The sequence below is a fragment of the Notamacropus eugenii genome, chromosome 1 (assembly GCF_028372415.1).
Source record: "Notamacropus eugenii isolate mMacEug1 chromosome 1, mMacEug1.pri_v2, whole genome shotgun sequence".
Lineage (NCBI taxonomy): Eukaryota > Metazoa > Chordata > Mammalia > Diprotodontia > Macropodidae > Notamacropus > Notamacropus eugenii.
The window spans coordinates 241280918-241302932 of record NC_092872.1 but is presented as its reverse complement, the minus strand read 5'-3'; the positions used below and the strand labels follow the sequence as shown (position 1 = coordinate 241302932).

Below are 22015 nucleotides of genomic sequence, written 5' to 3'. Positions count from 1 at the left end.
CACATATGGCTCCCGAAGTGGTCCCCTTGTTCCTGGCTTTCCCTCTTCCAAGAATTCCTTCCCTCCCCCCATTTCTGCCTGTCCTTCACGGGCTAGCTCCTGCCTCACCTCCTCCTGGGAGTCTTCTCTGACCTCCTCAGCCCCACACTGATCTTTTTCTTTGGGGGGAGAGGGATCGGTGCTGTGCCTCTTAGAACCCATCCTAGCATCCTTTGTATACATAGTGCTCTGCATGACAGATCCCAGCAGTGTGATTTAAGGGCTCAGAGTGGCCTCAGAACAGGAGCTCTTCCCACTGTGGGAGTCTCAGACCCCTTTGACATTGTCTGCCCAGGTCTGTGGGCCTCTTCTCAGAATCGTGGTTTTAAATGCATAAAATAAAATACATCAATTTACAAAGGAAACCAAATATGACCTTACAGTCAAATTATTATGATTATTGTACTCTATGGTCAGATAATTTATATATTACTAGAAAATGCAGTTTAAGAAGACAAGTTCATATACTTCAAATTAAGAACTCCTTCCTTAGAACGTAGGACTTCAGGACTAGAAGAGATCTGAAGAACATGGGCTTTTCAACTTAGAAAATATCTTAGAATGCAGAATATCAGGTCTAGAAGAAACCAGAAATGTCATCAAGTTTAACTTCATTTTTTAGAAAAGGAAACTGAGGCTCAGAGAAGGAAGTGACTGACACCTAGCAGGTAGGATTGTCTAATATCTGGGCTCTTGAACAACAGTGATAACAATAATAACAGCTTGCATTTATATGGCAGTACTTCACAAGATGTTATCACCAACCCTGGGAGGTAGGTGCTGTTATTATCCTCATTTTACAGATGAGGACACTGAGGTAGCTGGGGTAAGTGACTTGGCCAGGGTCACATAGGTGTGAACTTCAGATTCAGTGCTGTATCCACTACACTTCTCAATGTCCCTGAGTTCTTCAGGCAAGGATGACCTGTTCTTCCAGACTAGCCACACTTGTGGCTTAGCTCACCTTAGTGTTCAGTGAGTACTTGACTACGAGTTAATGAACAGAAGACCCTTCCCTGCTCTCAGGAAGCTGATATTTTCATTGGGGAGTCAATTCACCCTGGGGAGTCATGTGGATGGGTAGAAAATTGACCCTAGCTGCTTTTATGCCCAGTAGAATGGTGGCAGTGTCCACCGTAAGGGGGTGGGGGTAGGGTCAGGATTCACAGTGAAAGATCACAGTTTAAATCTCCCCTCCTGTTGCCAGACTGGTTGTAAGAGACAATCTTAATAGTGGGGCAGGGATGGGTGGGCCTCTTGCGGATGGGGCTATACCCACACACAATCATTGGCCCATTTGGAGACTTCCAGGTGAAGATGGATTACACTCCCCACCCCACTCCCTCTGCCCGCCCCAGCTTCATGCTGAGGTATTCCATAACTATTTCTGGGACTCCATTAGGATCTAATTCCTACCAGTTCCTGCTTTGAGGTGCCTCTGCCTGAATTTACAAAGTACCCACCCAACCCCCCTTCTGTTCGCTTCCCTTTTCAGCTGGTATTTTTAGACTCGTGTAAACAGCCGCCCAGTGGCTCCCACGCCCCACCAGACTGGGCTGAGCTTGGGGGGTGGGGGAGTAGGGGGTAGGGAGCTAGGCTAGAGACCTTGTGTCCCTCCTTCTCTTCAACATCTACCTGGTTTTCTAGGGTCCCTGGCTGGTCCCTCTTCCATGGGCACTCTGGGTAGCTGGGACCATACCCCTCCAATCCCCCGTACCCACTCTTTGCTTTTAGCCATCCCCTCTTTATCCCCTAGGAGCCCATACTTTCTAAGAAAGGGCTGCTTGATGCCGTAGCCACTGACCTCAGAGCAGACGGCACAATGCCCGACTTGTTCCCCTGGACCTCAACACACACAGAGGCCCCTTCTCTGAGTCAGGGGCTGCCTCAACCCCCACCCCCACCCTCTCCTCAGGGAGCAGCCCCCAGGGCCTGCTGGGAATTGTAGTTTTGGGACCCACCCCATCCCACATCCCTTCCCATTGGTCCCAAGGGGATGTGACAGCTGCTTCCAGGAGTTAAATATAGCAGTTCAACCGAAGAAGGGTACATTCAGCATGGAGGTGCTAGAGGAGGAGGAGAAGGTATTGCTGGGAGCTCTGTCCATATGGCTTCTCCAGTCCTGGGCTTTCTGGTGGAGCTCCCTGTTACCTCTCCCTCTCTGAGGCTAGCCTGCTCAAACAACCGGAGGAGGAGGAGGAGGGGCTGCCTAGGGATACTTCCCTTGAATGAGTGGGGCCCCATCCCTGGAGGCCAGGCCACGAGACTGAGAGTGTCGTGAGAGATAGTGGTGGTGTGATCATCACTTCCTTTCCTATAACCCTTGATAATTTTCAGCCAGTCAACAAGCATCTCTCTAGGGCTCACTATGTGCTAGGCAGTGTACTAAGCCATGAGGTTACAAGGAGACAGAAACAGTACCTACTCCCAAGGAACTCACATTCTAATGGGGGGCGGGAACAACATGAAAAGAACTAGCAACATATGAGCTGTCCATACTGTCAAAGGAAGGGAAACTCAGAGAAGGTATAGTTGTTGTTATTCAATCCTGTCCAACACTTCGTGACCCTATTAGAGTTTTTCTTGGCAGAGATACTGGAGTGGTTGGCCATTTCCTTCTCCAACTCATTTTATAAATGGGGAAACTGAGCTAGACAGGGTTAGGTGACTTGCCCAGGGTCACACAGTTAATAAATATTTGAGGCCACATTTGAACTCCAGAAGATGAGCCACCTAGCTGCCAACTAAAATCCCATCTTTTGGGAAGCCTTCTCTACCCTCTCTTAATTCTTGAGCCTGCCCTCTGTTAATTATTTATTTGCCCTGTATCTAGCTTGCTTTATATCTGTTTGCATGTTGTCTGCCCCATTAGATTTTAAGCTCCTTGAGGGCAGGGACTGTCTTGCCTCTTTTTGTGTCCTCTGCACTTAACCCTGGTGCCTGGCTGCAGTAAGTGCTTAATAAATACTGATTGATTGATAACAACTGAGGGTTTGGGGGGGGGCAAGACTGGACTTGGAAAGGCCTCCTGAAGGTAAGATTTGAGCTGAGCCTTGAAGGAAGCCTAGGGAGCCAGAGCATTACAGGTGTAGGCAACAATCATTGGGAAGGCCCAAGAGGGGAGTTGGAGGAATGGAGGAATAGCTGATTGTAGAGGGTGTGCTGGGGACCACACTTTGAAGTGCTTTACTTCCAGAGAGGATTTTATGTTTGATCCTGGAGTATTGGGGGACCACAAGGGCCGGGGTGACATGGCCAGACCTCCCAAGATATAAAAATCACCTTGGCTGCTGAGCAGTGGAAGTTAGATTGATGGTGGGTTGCCATTTAGATAGCTGAGATGGGGGAGAGAGGGACACAGAGGTTGTTGCTGTAGTCCAAGAGAGGAGAGGAGATGAGGGGCTGAACAGGGGGTGGGGGGAGTGGGGTTGTGAGTGGAGTGTCCCAGTAACCCCATAAGAGTAGGGAGTGCAAATGTCTTCTCCATTTTACAGAGATAAAAGACACACCTCCCAACTCCCTTATCTGATGAAGGGCAGAGCCAGGAACTCGAACCCTAGGCTGTCCCCATCAGCAAATCCAGTGTTCTTTTCACTACTGTTCTAGGTCTTCCCAACCATCCTGGGAGCCCCCTGAGGGCAGGGAGGTGTCCTGGAATTGCTTGTTTCTTTCCAGTATTTTCCTTCCTTGGCAGATTGGGACTCTTGATTTGTGGATGATTGAGGGGACTCAGCTTTGCAGAGCCAAATTCCTAGGGGCCTGAGTCAGGAGGAGAGGGAGGAAGCTGCTGCTGCTGGTGAGAGACAGTCAAGAGAGGGAGTATTTGCCTCAATATTTGTTTAACAGATGGGGCTGATTGGAGCAGCACTGGAGGGCCTGCCCTTCTTCTTTGCCTGTGAGTGGAGGGGATTCTGGGCCCCCTCCCCTCCTGTACGCTGAGGACTCACTGTAAATATGGGCAGTAGGTGACTGATGATGGGAAACATCCCCATTTTGCAGATGGAAAAGTTGAGTAGTAAAGTGATCTGCCTTGGGGGTTTCATAGTGCCAGAATGTGACAGCTGAGATTGAATGGGGAGCTCCTGCTTTTTGCCACAACACTCTACCTCCCTCTCTTGATGCTCTACAGTCAACAGAGGACTGATGTGAGGCCCATTCCTCTCAGCAGCCACTGACCAACTCTGTGAGCTTGAATGAACCACTTAAACTGGACTTCAATTTGCCCATCTCTCAAATGGAAGTTGTTGAATCCTCTCATTCACCTTGTCATGACCCCTTTTTGGAGTTTTCTTGACAAAGATACTGGGGTAGTTTGCCATTTTCTTCTCCAGCTCATTTTACAGATAAGGAAACTGAGGGTTGAGTGACTTGCCCAGGGTCACACAACTAGTAAGTGTCTGGGGCCAGATTTGAACTCAGGTCTTCTTGACTTCAGGTGTGGAGCCATATCCACAGCACCACAGAGCTGCCTTTGTCAGATGGGTTTAAGTATAAATGCCTACCCCACTGATTTGATGAAAATGGATTGGGCGCCTTTAACATGCAGGGTGCTGCTGGGCACACACGAGCTATGTAAGATATTATCTCTGCCCTTGAAGAGCCTGCCACCCACCGTCTAGTTGAGAGAGCTGACGGATGTCAACTGCACATATAAAGGATGGGGAGAGGCGCGATTAGATAACAGGTCATGTGGAAAAAGATCTGGGGCTTTTAGTGGGCCGCAAGTTGGATATGACTCAGCACTGTGATGGTACAATCCAGCAAGGAGAGGCTGATTAAAGAGGCCTATTATCTGCAGAGTGAAGGAGGTTAGCTTCCTGTCCAGACCATGCTATAGGTTGAGGGCACTGAATTTTAGGGACCCCCAGAGAGAAGGGTGGGGAGGGGTCTAGAGAGGATTCACCATGAGAGGATCAGCTGAAGGAATGAATGGTGCGGGGAGTAGAAATAGCCAAATATTGGAAGGTCTGTTACTGAAGGAAGGATTAGATCCAGGGAAAGGGCAGTGGACCCCAAGGTAGAACTGGGGGCTAAGGGAGAGGTGACAAAGAGTGAAGATTCCTGACAAAGTCATCCCAGAACAGAATGGGCTGCCTCCTGAGGTACTGAGTTTGAGAAGCACCTTACTGCCCTGGAGGGGGTCCAGAGAATGGAGGCCAGTTTGGTCAGTAGGTCTAATATGGAGCAGTTGAAGGAACTGGGGATATTTTTTCCAAAGAACAGAACCCATTGTGGATGGGATGAGGATTCAAGTGTCTGACGGCCTGTTCTTTGGAAGAGGGATCAGACTTGTTCTTGTGAATGACAAAGAGGCAGATAAGAGCCCTGGGTGGTTGTTCAGTCGTTCTGGAGTTTGCTTGGCAAAGATGCTGGAGTTTGCCATTTTCTTCTCCAGCTCATTTTATAGATAAGAAAACAGGGTTGAGTGACTTGCCCAGGGTCATGCAGCTAGTAAGTGTCTGAGGCCAGATTTGAACTCTTCAAAATGAGTCTTCCAGGCTCCAGGCCCAGCCACTGTGCACCATGGTGCCCCCTGGCAGCCCCAAAGGGCACAGGATATAATTCCTAACAATTTGAGCAGTCCAAAAGTAGTCTTTGGTGGTAGTGAGCTAGGTTTTCAAGGAGAAGCTGGCTGGCTGTTTGGGTTTGACCAGCAGGGGCCAGGTGACATGTGAATGCTCTGGATATGCCTTGGATACAGGAGATGTACCAGAACATATCTGGTGCAACTTGGAGAAACTGAGGCACAGAGAAATATTTTTGCCTGTTATCCAAACAATAAGTAACAGCAGAATTCACACCTGATCCCATGCTCTCTCTCCACTATGTGAATAGACAAGCATTTTGCCAGTGAGTTAGTTTAATAAGAGTAATAGTGTTCTTGAGGGAGCTTGGGAGGAGTAACTAAAAGAGTCAGCTTAGAACCAGGGAGACCTGAGTTCTAGCCCTGCCTCTGACCAACACTGTTTGGGGCAGGTCTGTGCAACCTTTAGCAGTCTAGGTGAATAAAGACTTCAGTGGCAGAGAGAGTAGTGAGCATCATTGGGAGGAGTATCCTCACCTGGTAATCCCAATGCCTGGGAAATCACAAACCCATCCTTAATAGTATTCTTGTGGTCCCTGACCCTCTGAAGCATAGCTTGGACAAAAGAGCCCTACCTTGGTCTACTGCTTGGTGCAGTCCATGAGATTCCTTCACCTACCAGCAGGGGATGGCTTCAGGGACTTTCCCTGGCCAGCCCTGGGTGAGACTAAGCTGCCCAAGGGCTTCACCACAGATTCTCTGTTCCCCTTTTGCTTTGCTGGGTAACAGAAATCCATCCTGGGAGTCCCACTTGACTTCAGGATCCTAACTAACCTCAGCGGTTCTTTCCCCTTTTCCCTCTCCTCTTTGGTGTCATGGTGGGTTTTCCTTCCCAGATCCTTCCCTTGGAATAAAGTACCACCTTTAAGCAAAACAAAGGCCGTGTGTGATATCAGTCTGCCTCATTCTGGACCCATAGTCCATCTCTCCAAGAGGAGATGGGAAGTCTATTCCATTGACAGTCCACCACATTTATTAAGCCCTTGCTGTGTGCCAGACATCATACTAGTCACAGCTGATCAAGGTATTGATCAGTTTTTTGACATTTTTCTGAGTTGTTTTAATCACTGTTTCTTTTGAAGATGGATGAATTTCCCCAGAGAATCTAGTCAGCTCAGGGTGTGGTGGCAGTCTGGTGGAACTGCCCTGCTTACCACCTCTTTGTCTTTGCCCGACTCCTATTAGCTCATCCTTGCTCACCAGGTTGGAAGAGTTTTCCCTCAGCCCCCATAACTGGTCAGTTGCTGAGTCCTTCTTTTTGGCCTTTCAAGGTCATCAGACTGTAGATCTAAAACTAGAAGATACCTTCAAGGCTTGTTAGTTCAGCCCCCTCATTTATAGATGAGGAAACCGAGCCCCAGAGAAATCAAGTTACCTGCCCATTTTACAGAAGAGGCAAGCTGAAGCTCATGTGTTAGTCGTGTCTTCAAGACTCCTTTTGGGGTTTCCTTGGCAAAGACACTAGAGTGGCTTGCCATTTCCTTCTCTGGTTCATTTTACAGAGGAGGAACTGAGGCAAACAGGAGTGATTTGCCCAGTCAGGTCTTTCTGACGCTAGACCTGGTACTCTATCCACTGTATTATATTGCCGCTGAAATGAGTTATTACTATGTGCTCATGCTCAAAGCCACATAAGCCAGCATCAGATGCTACCCTCACCAAGGCCAGTAAGGGGTAGGGAGTGGTAGGAATTCAGAAAATGTGAAGGGCAAGGTCCCTTTTGGTAGAGGTAGAGGGTGTCCATTAGGCCGTGTTTGGTGAAGTGAGAAGGGCAGAGGGCACCACTCTTGGCAGATGCAGCCCACCAGCAAGACCGTGAGGTGGGTGCAGAATGCTAGGACAGATAAGCATGGCTTTTAGGTCCTTGGGCTGAGAACGACCAAGTTAGGTGGACTTTGCTCAGCCTGCATGTGTTTTAATGGGGCCTAGAAGAAAATCTTCACCTGGGGAGAAGGATTAATGTTCCTATCAGTGCTACTATCCCAGCTGGCCCAAGGGCAGCTCCTATGTCTCCAGTGTCTTGTTCTGTCCTTTTTCACACCCTTTAACCTTCTGGGCCTCTGGAGCCAAAGCTGGCTCTCTGATCCCTGTTCCTCATTCCCCTCTCCCCTCATCAAACTCAGGAAAGACTTTGAGGTCAGCCAGGGAGCCTTCGTTGAGACTCACTCTCCCAAAGCCATGTTCACCCCAAGCCTAAAGTCCCCTTCCCCTTGCCCCAAGTAATGAAGGACTGGCCCTCTGGATAAGTGTTCTCAGTCATCCTATTAGAGGAAAAATTTGGAGGACCCTGGGTCCCAGCATCCCTCTTGACAGACCGGCTACCTGCTTTGCTTCTAGGTAAAGCCAAAGGAGGAGGAGGGTGGTGCTTCAGGCCTACCTCCTCACTCTGCCTCCTCTTCCTTCTTTCTAGCTCTAATGGTACCAAGTGACGGATCCTTCTTGTGAGAGTTGGACGTCAGAACTCTAGAGAAGATGTCAGCAATTCAGGTATGGACAAGACACAGGTACCAAGGAAGGGAAAGCATGGAAGGAGTGGAGGGGGCAGTGGGTGCTCTGTGCCCATCTGGGGGGAGGCAACACGGAGTGGCATCAGGAACCCTAAATCTAGAGTCAAGAACCCAGCTTTGTGTCTGAACTCAGGCTTCTCTTCGCTGTAGGATCTGGAGCAAGTTCCTGCCTGTCTCCTGGGGCCTGAGTTTCTCATCTGTAAAATAAGTTGCTTGGGCTAGGTCATCCCTGGGGTCCCTTTAGCTAATGCCCCTTGATATCTGGAGGTCTGCAAAGCTGAATGAACACCACACCCTGCCCCCAGACCAGGGATGCTGTAGGAGTGTCTTCAGGTACCATTTGGGTTGGACCTTCAGCACTGAGTTTCTGAGGCTCTCTTTCCCCTTTGGAGCCTTCCCAGGAAGGAGATGGCAGGGTTGGGATAGATCTCTCTAGTCCTGGCCCCCTTCTTGCCTGTCCCCTAATTCTAGCTTCTTAATTTCATTGGGAGAAATTCCCATGAGAGCCAGGAAGCCATCTGAATGTAGGAGCTGGCAATTGTGAGGGTAGGATTTCAGGAACGAAAGGACCTCAGAAGTCATCTAGTCCTTTTCCTACTTAATTTCCAGAGAAGGGAAATTGAGACCCAGCAAGATTAAGCAGTATCCCGAAGGTTACACAGAGTGTTAGGGACAGAGCTGGGACTAGAATCTAGGATTAATGACTAGGGCTCGAGCTCTTCCTCCTCTAGCCTGAAGAAGTGATAACATGTGAGACTCGGGGGAGGCTGGGCTGGGTGCTGACCCCCTGTTGTCCTTCTGTCTGACAGGCCGTCTGGCCATCCGGTACAGAATGTATTGCCAAGTACAACTTCCACGGCACAGCCGAGCAAGACCTGCCCTTCAGCAAAGGAGATGTGCTCACCATAGTTGCTGTCACCAAGGTAACAGTTGCCCAGCAACAGTGGACTCCTTTCCCTCCTTTCTTCCTCTTTCCTCCTTGTCCTTTCTGTTTCCCAGTGCTTGGTCTCCAGCATGACAGGAGTCCTTCCCTAGAGGAGAGCAGGGGCTTCTGGGTCCTGCCCAATACTTTGTACCTCAATCCATCCTGGTAGTGGCTCTTAAAGTCACCTGTTGTCACACAGGCCCCCTTCCCTCCCAGTCTTGTACTCTTACTCATCAGCAGGATGGGGGAGCACTGGCAGCTGGTTCCCCACTCACCTATGCACCTCCTTTCCCTTCCTAGGACCCCAATTGGTACAAAGCCAAAAACAAGGTTGGCCGGGAAGGCATCATCCCAGCCAACTATGTGCAGAAGCGGGAAGGAGTGAAAGCGGGCACCAAGCTGAGCCTCATGCCGTGAGTAGCCAGGCCGGGCATCCTCAGGAAGGGAGGAGTTTGCTCTCTGCTCTGGTCTGCCTCATACTGCCCTTTCCCATTGGACCCCCATTGCCCATTCCCAGTCTGGCCTCCGTGTCCATATACCTCTGAAAGCAGGGCATCAGACAGTGATTAAGCACCTGCTGGGTGCAGAGCACTGTGCTGGGGATGGTTTGAAGCTTAACACAACTGTAGTCTCTTCATGCCTTAGTAGAGGGAAAGAGCCTGGACAGATAACTGTGATGCACAATATTGTAAGATAAAGGTGCTCAGGAGTTGTGGGCCAGAGTGTTCTCTGGGAGGCCCAAAGGGCAGGTTATTACTTATGTGTGTGTTTGGGGAGGGACAGAGGGTCACAGAAAGCTCTAGAAGGGGACCTTTTAGAGATGGGACTTTAATGCTTAAAGTAATTTGAAGAGAGGGCATGGATGGACCAGGGTGAGCAGGGGGTGGAAGGAAGTAGATGGCAGCAGCGGTTCAGGAGGCAGTTTGGGGGCCAACAGAGCACATATTGGGGGAGTGGAAGGCATGGCTGTATATTTGATTCAGCACCTTCTTGGGTGGGCCTGGCTCTGGGGTCAGGCACTTACCAGGGAGGCAGGAGGAGGAAGAGACATAGCCCCTGCTCTGGGAAGCTCCAGGTCCATCCACGGAGACAGAACAATTATTGTTATCATCAATAATATTAATTAATGATCCGTAATAAAAATAAGAGAGAGGCAGCTCAGTCTCTATTATAGTGCATAGAGAGCTGGCCTCAGGAGTCTGGAGGACCTGGCTTCTGACCCTGCCAACTGGGGCAAGTGCCCCAGGAACAGGTGGTGGTGACCTGCTTTGTGAAGGGCCTTTCCTCCCCTGGGAGTTCCCTCCTAGAATGAACCCTCAGGTCCTTCCCCTGTCAGTAACAACAGCAGCGGTAATAACATATTTCTGGAATGCTTTTCAGTTTACACAGACCTCACCTCATCACTTGCTTGTGAGCTTGTGGGTACAGGTTTATCTTGATTTTACAGCTGAGGAGGCAGGTTCAGAGAGGGACTGGAATCTGTCTGAGGTCACACAGACTGTGGAGACTGGTTGGGAACACAGAGGCCCACACCCCAGGTGCATTTTGACAAATGATACTGTAGTGACAGGTGTAGACATTGCCTGTGCATAGGCTTTGCCTAGACCCTTCAGCCCCCAGTGTCCCTTGTCCCCATCCAGGATCTCCTCTTTCTCCGAGAGGCCCTTCCCAGTCCCCACAGTTACTAGTGCTCCTCCATCCCATTCCCAAATTACTTGGATGAGGTTTTTTTTTGCTTGACTCTTGAACAGTGGTGGCTTCTCTCAATTTTCCACTTTGAGGGCAGGACTTACGTCTTTGTGACATCGCTGCCTAGCATAGAACTTGCTTAATAAACGATCCTTGTTATGAAGCTATGCAGAATCCCATCACTGGACCTGGTGTCTAGGGATCCAGGAAGTCAGGAAAGGAGGGATCCATATGGACTATAGAGGTTGGGGGGCAGGATCCCCCAACACAGAGGGGGCTTGAGGGAGAGTCAGAGAGGAAGGGGAGTGCACTATCAGAAGAGTGATGTGACTTGAGATAGGAAGAAGCCTGGTGTGTGCATGGGGAAGGAGGAGCCCTGCCTGGCCAGCGTGAGATAAACTTCTCAGTGAGGAAATGCCACCAACTGGTGCAAATTACCACCTTCTTTACCATTAATAATCTTCGAGAGATGCCTAGACTACAAAGAGGTTAATTTGCCCAGTGTCAGAGCTGTGTAGGACTTGAACCTAGACCCCCCCCCACCTGCAAGACTTGCTCTCTGTCCATGGTAGCCCTCCTGCCTTTCCTTAAATTGCCATTTTGGAGTCAGGCTGTGAGTGGTCTCAAATTACTTAGGATTTTGAACTCTCTCCTTTAGATAGTAGGGAACTATTGATCACTAAGCAGGGGAATGATAAACATGAAAAAATAAAAACAACTCACAAACCTTAGGCAGCAGTTCCTGCTTTTATGGCGTTTTGGAGTTTACAAAGCCCCTCATCAGTGCTGTAAGATTAGGTGTCTTATCAGTTCCCTCTTGATGAACAAGAATACCAAGATGCAGCAGAGGTCAGGTGGTTTGCCCAAAACCAGGTCAGCTGCCCCTCAGTTCTGTCTTTTCACATGCTGGATTTTGGCAAGGAGGCTGGCTGAGATCAGGGCCTCCTTCACTGGGGACTGAACATAATAGAGGAAAGATGGGACAAGTAAGGTTTGATCCCCACACCTTAGGGACCCTCCCAGGGGCCCTGCCTCAAGATTACCCCCAAGCCAGGGTTAGACCTCTAGCCCTGACACCCCAGGTGCATCCCCTCCCCCAGGTGGTTCCATGGGAAGATCACTCGGGAGCAAGCAGAGAGGCTGCTCTACCCCCCAGAGACAGGCCTATTCCTGGTCCGAGAGAGCACCAACTACCCTGGGGACTACACGCTGTGCGTGAGCTGCGAGGGCAAGGTGGAACACTACCGGATTATCTATTCTGCCAGCAAGCTCAGCATTGATGAGGAAGTCTACTTTGAGAATCTCATGCAGCTGGTGGAGGTGAGTGCCCAGCATGGGGTGAGAACTTGGCTTCACAGATGGCGTCTGGCCTGGTGATGTGATGTGAATGATGGGGAGTTAACACTCTTCCATCCTCTTTCTCTTTGTTAGACCAGAAGCTGCACTTAGAGATTCTTGCCCTTCTTGGCATCACGGCCCTCTGGGGCAGCCTGGCGAGGGCCCCTTCTCACATTTATAGTTTAAAATGCATAAAATAAAATATAGAAGAGCCGATTACATCGAAATACAATTATCAGGATTTTTTTAAGTCCACAGGTCCTTGAAATCTCTTGGTAGAGCCCTTGGTTAAGACCCCAGATTTAGGGCTGGGTTTCTTACCCTTGTCAACTATGAGTACAACCGCCCTCATAACTCCCGAACATCTCAGCCTCCAACTGCCAGAATATAGGAGCTGTGCTTTTAACAGCCATCGATGCCGGAAAATGCAGGATTGTATAATATGGAAAATCCATAATTCAGGAACACTCAGATTTGTATTTCATGAAGCACAACAGCATCTGTGCTCATTTGAAAGTAATGGGTCTGTGTATGACACATTGAGTCCACAGAAAATGTTTTTGTTCCTTAAAGGGGCAATCTCTGGGAGTCTCAGACCCTGGGACCTTTGTGATAACTCCATAGCCCTCCTCCAGAAGATTGCAGTCCAGAGGTTGGGAACCTCCTGCCCTAGTGGGAGAGGTAGGGATCAAAAAGGGCAGTGGATTTGGAATCAGAGACCTAGGTTCAAATCCTCCCTCTGGCACTTCTTAGCTGTGTGACCCTGGACAGGTCACTTCACCTATTCTTGTCTCCGTTTCCTCATCCATAAAATGAGTGGGGTTGGATTCAATGATCTCTAAGTTTCATTCCAGCTCCAATAATGTCATAGTCTTCCTCTCCTTTATCAGCTGTCAGACAAAACAAATCTAGTTAGAAGTAGCTGGTGGTACAGTGGATAGAACAGGAAGCTTGTCAGGAAGATGAGTTCGAATTCTGCCTCAGACATTTCATCTCTCTCTGCCTCGGTTCCTCACCTTTAAAATAGGGATAGTAACAACCCCTGTTTCCCAGGAATGTTATGAGGATCATGTGAGATATTGTGCTTTTTGTTGAGAGTATCGTTGCAGCTAATAGTAACCCTCCTCCTGCCCTTCAGAATTCTTTTTCAAAGCAGTGCTCATTGAGTCTTCTCTGAGGCCAAAATGTCCTGAATTCTTCCTTTTCCGTAGTGCTCACTATCCCCCTCAGCTTCTCAGCCCCTCTCTGGGTGCTACTTCTCAGTGGCACTCCATAGATTGAACACCAGTAGGGGACAAAGTCCTGTGGATGTGTTCTGCCTGGAGTGAGGACAGGAGGATGGGCACCCCTCATTCCCTTGTTGTGTAGACTGGTTTTCTTAATGGAACTTAGGATGAAATTCAGATTTGGGGCTATCAGGCTGCCCTATTTGGCATATGCAGGTCGAAAGAGGGCCATTGGAACACCCTTTTAAATGCACAAGAGAGCAGAAGGGAATTCAGAAAGAAACCCAGACAAACAGGACAGTTTTGAAAATAATAGGTGAAATTTATTAGACTTTTTTTTAAAACACAGTTTCATATACAATCCTCTTTCTGTTTTGCTTTGTATATGGAAATTCTTAGGGGGTGTTTATGTTCAGAATAAAAAATAAAATTTTAGCAGAGACAGATCCCCAGTCCTCTCCCCCAAACGGCCCCTCTCTCCCTCACATAGACAAGGCTCAGCTGCTGATTGACCAACCCAGATTGTGCTGGGTTGGGTCTGTGGGTGAGCCAGCCCTGCCCCTCCCCCTGGTCACAAGCCTCTCCACCCAAGACACACCTTCCATATGGGAAACCCTATGAGTGTACTGTGTGCTGGAGGATAGAAAAGGCTGTGGCTCTTCTGCAGCTGGCAAGCTAGCTGCCACCTTTTACATGGGGAGAGATAGGCTCAAGAGAGAGGAAACCGCTCACCCCGAGGTCCCACCTTGGTCACGTGGCTCAGTGGCTGAGCTGATCTCCTGACTTCCAGGCCAGGCCAGTGTCTTCCTCTTCAGTGTACAATTACACGTGACATCATCAGAGGTTTACATGCATATACATGTGAAAACATGGTCCCTTTAGAAAGTCAAGTGACATGTGACCCTTGCCCCATTCCCTTGGGTGTGGTACGGCACCTCACCTCTACTACCGGGGCCCCTGTGAACACTTACTTGATTTCCAATCAGGGTGACCTGGGTGCTTCTCCTTAGATCGTGAGCTCGTGAGGGCAGGGAGAGTGTTCTGCCTCTTTTTGTAGCCCTGGCACTTAACACAGTGTCTGGCACACAGTAGATGCTTAGTAAATGTTTATTGGTTGATTTACTCTCTTGACCTCAGTTCCCCCATCTGTAAAATGGGAATAACTGTACTTCATACTTTGCAGTGTTTTTGTGGAGTTCAGCAAGGATGTGTAAGCCAAAATAAAGCACTATGTGTGTTAATAATCTTGTAACAGCTATGTAAACAGGTCCAGAACAGACCCTGAAGTGGGAGGCACCTTCCTCAGCATCCCTTGTCCACAGAAAATCCCTTCTCCTACTTTTCTCCATCCCTGCCCTGAAGCCATTGTGGGCTGCTACAACCTAGTCAGTTTGGGATCTTCACTGCCTCTTCTCCCTTCCCCTCCCCCCCACTTCACCCCCTCACCCCCAAGCCTGTGACTGTGTGTGCCTGATAGGGAGTAGAGTGTTTCCGGCAGAGGCAGGAAGCCCTGCTCCCCAGCTCGCCCCCACAGAATAACTTATTCCATTACCCACAGTGGGGGAGGGGACTCATGGGGAGCACAGCTCAAGCTACCCAGCTCAACCCCTCCATGGCTGATGTGCCTCCCACCAGGGGCACTGGCCCCTGGCAAGAAGGAAGGGAGTCCCCTAGACATTCAGGAACCTTCAGCCCCTCTTTGACAGTGAGGGAAATGATGATACAGGGTAGGAAACGCTGAGAATCAAGACCAACCATCTTCAATATCTATCTTATCAATTCCCTCCACCTTCCTCATCCTACCCCTCCCCAGCCCCCAAAAAAGTTCAGACCTGTTTGAGCTTGACTAATCCAAAGGAGTGAGGGCTAAACCAGCCTGGTCCTAGTCTGCCCTCTCATGGCCAATCTTAGAAGCGCACCTCAAACTTTCATCACCCAACTCCTAACTTCCCCAAGGAGTATTAAGCACCCTACTGTATGTAAAGCAGTGTGCCAAGCCCTGGGAGAGAGACAGTGATCGAATTAGGCACAACCCCTTCCTTCCTGCTACTCACAGACTGCTCTCTCTTTCCCCACCCCTTTCCCTCCCTCTCTCTCTCTCACCCACTCACACACACACTCACACACTCACACACATACTCGCACACTCACACACACACACACACACACACACACACACACACACACACACTCACACTCCCTGTAGTGTACAATGTTGCCTCAGAAATACAAACCAGGTGTTTCTGTGGTCTTAGTGGGACGAAGTTATCACCAGAGGGGGTGAAGGTAGGAAGGGAGTTGGGGAAGAAAACAATAATAATCATGGTAACTGACAGGGTTTGCAGAGTCCTCTCCACCCTTTGAGGTAAGTGCTAAAGGTGTCGTCCTCATTTGACAGATGAGGAAACTGAGACTTCACTTGACTGGAGTCATCACTAGTCAGTGTAAGGAATAGGATTTGAACCCAGATCCAGCTGCTTCTCCAACAGATGGACAGGGAGGGATGCCTTTCTAGGAACAGAGAACAGTGACCAACACTAGCGGCGATTGTTGTCATTGATTGTCCTCACCATTGGAGTTCCTATAGAGGGGGTGTTGGGACATGTTGCTGTCCTGACGGGCCGGTGAATAAGATAGCTGCTTTTTGTGGTTGGATGAAAATACTAGGAAGAAGGTGCCTCCTTGGGGCTCACGAGGAGAGCGTTTGATGCAGCTCTGGCAGCAGATGAGATGTCCCCCTGGATCTGGATCTCCTCAGCATGCTCCCTGTATTTTTAAAAGCTTTTCATTATTTGCAGCTTAGCAGTTTTGGTGTTTAGTAGGACACAGTCTCTTCAATCCTAATTTGTCAGTTTCTTCCCAGTTAGGGTTCTGTCTGGGTAGCTGTGTACCACAGCTTGGTCTGTGGACGCCAGGTCCAACCCAGTGTGTTGGTCAGATTCCCCGGGATATACTGAGGGCTGTCGTTGTAGGACGGAAGTTGGCTAGGTGGTCCATGAAAGATGGGGACTTTTTGAGTCTTGCTGGAGAGTCAGAGCTGTATTTTTTTAGAGTTGTGAGGATCAAATGAGTTAGCATATACAAAGTACTTTCTAGCTAGCTATTGTTGTCTTTATCATCATTATCATTGCTATGCAGTTTTTTCCATTTTTCTCTACACCATAGCCTGGCAGAGTGGTTTCAGACTCAAAAAGGAATGGATCCCTACAGACTATATTGATTTAGAAAACCATAAATTAACATTATCTATGTTGTGTTGTATTTTTATTTATTTTCCCAAGGACATTTTGAGTTTTTCTCTGAGTTTGACACTTTTGGCCTAGTGCTTACAAGTTGGAGCTAGGGCTCAGACCTTCCTGACCCCAGGCCCCAGATCCTTACAGATGACCATAGTCTGCTCCCAGATTGCTTTCATAAATCCCTCTGGTTCCCCCAACAAATTCACAGGACAGTTAGCAATCATTTGCTTGCTGCTTATGAGTGGATAAGCTAAGTGGTGCCACAGTGACAGAGTGCTGGCCTTGGAGTCAGGAAGACCTGAATTCAGATTTGGCTGTGTGACTGTGGGCCAGTCATTTAACTTCTGTCTGCCTCATATTCCTCACCTGTAAAATGGAGATGATAACAGCACCTGTCTCCCAGGGTTGTTTTGAGGATAAGATCATTTTTCATACGACTAGAGATAGCTTTGTTTCCTTTGTCTAAAAATTGCCTGTTCATACCCTTTGACTATTTATCAATTGGGGAATGACTTGTATTCTTAGAAACTTGACTCAGTTCTCTATATATTTGAGAAATGAGGCCTTTATCAGAGATATTTGCTATAAAACAATTTTTTTTTCCTAGCTTTCTGCTTTCCTCATTCTTGGCTGCATTGGTTTTGTCTGTGCAAAATTAAATTTAATTAATTTAATTTAATATAATCAGAATTCTCCATTTTACATTGGACAAGATCATTTTTGTAAAGCACTGAACAAATGCTAGCTGTTACCAGACTGTTCATGGTACAATATAACAAACAATGGCTCTGGACTCCAAGGACCTGGGTTTAAATCCCACCTCAAATGCTCCTTTGCTTAGGCAAGTCATGACTTTACTTAACAGTAAAACAAGGGACTGGACTAAGACTTCTGGGATTCTTTCCAGCTCTGAATCTGTGATCTGTGTGGAACAAAGAGTTTTTCTTTATTCCCTCTGAGCCCTGCAACGTAAAGGCTATTATCTTCCCCATTTTACAGATGAGAAAATTGAGACTCCAAAATGGTGTAGCGACTTTCTAGCTAGTATAGCATTGGTACTTGGGTTTGAATCCTGCCTTGGACACTTTGTAAATGTTCAACCCTTGGCAAGTCGCTCAACTTGCGTGGGCTTCAGTTCTTCATCAGTAAAAATGAAGGCACTTGGACCAGATGGGCCTAAGAGGCCAGATGGTATCAGCCTGTGGAGAGCCTTGGGTGCTGAGCTAAAGCATTAGAACTCTATGTGATAGTTGGCGGGCAGTTTGAAGAGAGCAGATAGGAGCTGAGCAGGCGAGTGTAGGCCTGGGATGCCAAGGGGAGCCCCCGTATGATGTTCTTCCACCCCTTCTCTCCTCAGCACTACACCAGCGATGCTGATGGGCTCTGCACCCGCCTCATCAAACCAAAGGTCATGGAGGGGACTGTCGCAGCTCAAGATGAGTTCTCCCGAAGTGAGTGCCAGCTCCCCCAAGCACCATTTCTTCTTCTCCGTCCCTGACTTCTCACAGTCACCTCCCTCCTCCATCCCCAGACCTACCACTGCCTTCCCTGTGTGCCCTGGGGTAGCTCTTTCTCATTGCTCCTAGCTCTTGTCAGACTTACTGGGTCCCCCTGCCCCTCCCCTGTCCTCCCTAACACTTAGCTTCCTTCCTTGGACAGGTGGCTGGGCCCTCAACATGAAAGACCTCAAGCTGCTTCAAACCATTGGCAAGGGCGAGTTTGGGGGTGAGTGGTGGTGCCAAGCTGGGATCCAGAGGGGTTAGGGAGGGCAGGCTGGGGACCCCAAGAGTCTCAACCCTCGACCCCTATCTGTCATCCCCTAGATGTGATGCTTGGGGACTACCGGGGGAACAAAGTTGCCGTTAAGTGCATTAAGAATGATGCCACCGCTCAGGCCTTCCTGGCAGAAGCCTCGGTCATGACGTGAGTGGAGAAGGGAGGCTGAGGCTGGGGAGGGAGCTCACATTGGATGGAGGGTGGGAAAGACTCGGGAGCCAGTGTCTGAGCAGCCCAGATGATTTCCTTCACCCTCACCCCAGGCAACTCCGGCATAGTAACCTGGTGCAGCTCCTAGGGGTGATTGTGGAGGAGAAGGGAGGCCTTTATATTGTCACGGAATACATGGCCAAGGTGAGCAGCCCGTCCCCCCTCCTCCACACTGTATCCCCTTTCCTTGCCCTCCCCACCTCCCCTTTGGGGGGAGGGGAGGACACTTTCCAGCCCCTCCCCTTCCCACAGCACCTCAGAATTGCTCCAACACCATTGATGGGAATCAATGAGCCAGGGCAATGTTGGAGGGAAAGAGGAGATTGACAGTCTCTGAAAAAGAGGCATTGTGTCCTGAGTTAGGATCTGGGTTCAGATCCTACTCTTTGACTTCCCCTCTCTGTGATCTTGGGCAAGATACCCCTTCTGAAGGAGGCTGAGGACTTGAGGCCTCTGTAAAAGGAGCTCAGTGAGCTCTGCAGGCCATCCCAACTTGTAATTGATGATTCTTCCTGGATTTATCTCCCTGTCCCAGGGCAGCCTGGTGGATTATCTGCGCTCAAGGGGCAGGTCGGTGCTGGGCGGAGATTGTCTCCTCAAATTTTCCCTGTGAGTACCACCAACACTGAGGAGGAGGGGTCTGGGAAAGGGCAGGACTTTCATCTCCAGGGAGTGTCCTTTCTTAAGGAAAGATGAGGGAGGCCTTCGGTCCTCCTGTGGGTGGAACCCAGGACTGGGCACTGTAAGAGGAGGCTCAGGAGAGAAGTCATAGCCTGTCCTTTACAGGAGGAACACAACCTTCCCCTCAGGGATCTTCCTGTCTGAGTGGGACACAGGGTCTATTGCAAAGGGTCAAAAAGACACAAGATTGTTGGAGAGAGGAGGAGGCAGTTGGGGTTAAGTGACTTGCGCAGGGTCATACAGCTAGTAAGTATCTAAGACTGGATTTAAACTCGGGTACTTCCTGTTCCAGTGCCGTGCTCTATCCACTGTCCCTTAAAAAGACCTAAGTTTGACTCCCAAGTCAGACATTTCCTAGCTGTGATGACCCTAGGCAATGCAGTTAGCCTCACCCTGCCTCAATTTCCTAATTTGAAAAAAAACAGAGATAATGATAAGACCCACCTCAGATCGGATCCAGCTACCAGGGTTGTGGTGAAGATATAAAACCAACAATCTTGTTAGCTTGTTATTATTAGGTGCTTACTTATCTCACACACTAGGCTTGTGGGATAGAAAAGCAGAAATGAAACAATCCCTGTCCTTGGGGGCAGCTGTTCCACTGTGGTGGGGTGGGGTACAGTGGGGTTTACAACAAGTCCACAAACAACTAAACGCAAAGTCTATACGGAAGCATTTTGATGAGATGGGGAGATGGCATCTGAGCCAAGCCTGAGATTCCAAGACATGTTGGGGAGGATTTGGGGGATTTCCAGGCTTGGGAGACAATATTCAAAGGTGAGGGGGTTGATGGGAGTGAGGTTGGTCAGGAGGTTAGATGCTCAGACAAGAAGCTGGTGCAGGCCAGCATCAGCCCTTGACCTCCTGACCCTTCCCTCCCAGAGATGTCTGTGAGGCGATGGAATACCTAGAAGCCAACAACTTTGTGCACCGGGACTTAGCTGCCCGGAATGTGTTGGTGTCTGAAGACAACATTGCCAAGGTCAGCGATTTTGGCCTCACCAAAGAGGCCTCCTGTACCCAGGACACTGGGAAACTGCCCGTCAAGTGGACAGCCCCTGAGGCCCTGAGAGAAAAGGTAGGAGGCCGTCCCTACTCCTCTCAACCTGCCACCCCTTTGGAGTGAAGTGTAGTGAAAAGAGGAACCTATCTGGAGACCAGAGACCTAAACTGAAATCCTAAAGGCTCCTTGCTAACTGTGGCCTTCAGCAAAGGAGTTCTATCCTGGACCTCTAGTCTGGTGTAGGACTTGGGTAGGGAACCTGTGTCAAGGTCATATGTGGGCCTGTACTTGAATCCAACATAAAAGGGCCACACTTGAGCGCTACATGTGGTCTTGAGGCCGCAGATTCTCCACCCCTAGACTAAATGGTCTCTAAGACCTCTTAGACCTCCAAATACTCAAACCTTTGATCTGAGGCCATGTTGGCCTGAGTGTGTGGACTCCAAGGTCCTTGTGACTTCTTTTCTTTATTCCTCCCTGAAGTCCCCTTCTGGGTAGGTAACGGTAGTTAGGTGGGCCCTGAGCCCTGCTTTCAGATTCTTCTCCTTCCTCCCCCTCAAACAGAAATTCTCCACTAAGTCTGATGTGTGGAGTTTCGGGATACTCCTCTGGGAAATCTACTCCTTCGGCCGAGTGCCTTATCCGAGAATCGTAAGTTGTTGGAGGGAGCTGAGGGTTGTCAGGGACTGGAGGGTTAGGGAGGTCAGGATCTCCCAAAGACTCCAGTGTTGGATGGTCTCCCCCCAGCCTCTGAAGGACGTGGTCCCGAGAGTAGAGAAGGGCTACAAAATGGACGCACCAGATGGCTGCCCAACCGCCGTCTATGAAGTCATGAAAAATTGCTGGCACCTGGATGCTGCCAACCGGCCTACCTTCCTGCAGCTTAGGGAACAGCTAGAGCATATCAAAGCCCATGAGCTGCACCTGTGAATGCCAGGCTGGGTGGGGTCACCCTCTTCAATCACCTCCCCTATCCTCAACACAAAGACTGAGGTGCTGTTGAGAACTGGACCAGCTCGGACTGAAGCCCTCTCCTGGGAAAGACTGTGCACATCTTTCTGGCCTCCCCCTGTCCCCCAATGCCAGGACTGACTGGGATGGAGGGGCGTGACTTCAATCCTGGGGGGTGGGGAGCAGCCATCGGGAGCCCTATCTGGACTTCTCCCTTTCCCCCCTCCCATTTCCCTGCTCTGCCCTCCCAGTCCCCCCCCACTCACCTCTCACCACCTCTTCTCCATCACAGGAGGCCTATCTTGACCTGTCCCTCTCTCACGGGTCAGCTGAGTGGGGACCAAAGGGGTTTGGGGGACTGCACTGAAATGGGACTGCACTGAAGGGGCAGACTCTATCCCTTGTCTCCCCCGTCCTCCTGGCTTCTGCCTGCCTCTCTTTCTCATTTTCTTTCTTCCTCTCTTTTTTATGATTTTTTTTCTGGTTTTCTTTTTTCTATTATTATTTTCAAGTTGAGGAGAAAAAAAATACCCCATGTTGGGCATTTTACAAGAAGTACGAATCTTATTCTTAAATGTATTAAGGGCAGAGGGGGAAGGGAGTGGAAAGAAAAGAAACGCCCCCTCCCCGCAAGTTCTCTTCCCGTGGCCCCAGTCAGAAGCAGCCTGTGCCCCTCCCCTGCCCATCTCCCAGCCTCGGGCCTGGTGTTTGCGCTTGACCCTGTCTCAATGTTGCATGCCGATCCCAGAGGCCTTTGCGTTTCTGTCCGGTGCTTTAATCTCATGTATTGCTGCCCACCCTGTGAGATGAAACTGTAATAAATCATTCCATGAGGACACCCAACACC

At 49.4% G+C, this 22015-nt stretch overlaps 1 protein-coding gene across 5 annotated transcripts in view; it reads left to right on the top strand.

Moving 5' to 3' along the window:
* Positions 1-22013, top strand: part of CSK (C-terminal Src kinase) — a 34176-nt gene extending 12163 nt beyond the window's left edge. For 4 of the 5 annotated variants that reach the window (XM_072628336.1, XM_072628337.1, XM_072628340.1 and 1 more), the window contains 12 exons: positions 8034-8110; positions 8940-9053; positions 9356-9468; positions 11845-12064; positions 17905-17998; positions 18207-18272; positions 18371-18470; positions 18587-18677; positions 19069-19142; positions 20097-20292; positions 20782-20868; positions 20965-22013. In XM_072628336.1, coding sequence (XP_072484437.1) covers positions 8096-8110; positions 8940-9053; positions 9356-9468; positions 11845-12064; positions 17905-17998; positions 18207-18272; positions 18371-18470; positions 18587-18677; positions 19069-19142; positions 20097-20292; positions 20782-20868; positions 20965-21147 — 1353 coding nt within the window. In that variant the 5' untranslated portion in view covers positions 8034-8095 and the 3' untranslated portion in view covers positions 21148-22013. Of the gene's footprint in view, positions 1-3751; positions 3836-8033; positions 8111-8939; positions 9054-9355; positions 9469-11844; positions 12065-17904; positions 17999-18206; positions 18273-18370; positions 18471-18586; positions 18678-19068; positions 19143-20096; positions 20293-20781; positions 20869-20964 lie in introns of those variants that run through there. The other variant, XM_072628339.1, reaches the window with a different exon arrangement.
* Positions 22014-22015: the final 2 nt, after the last annotated feature.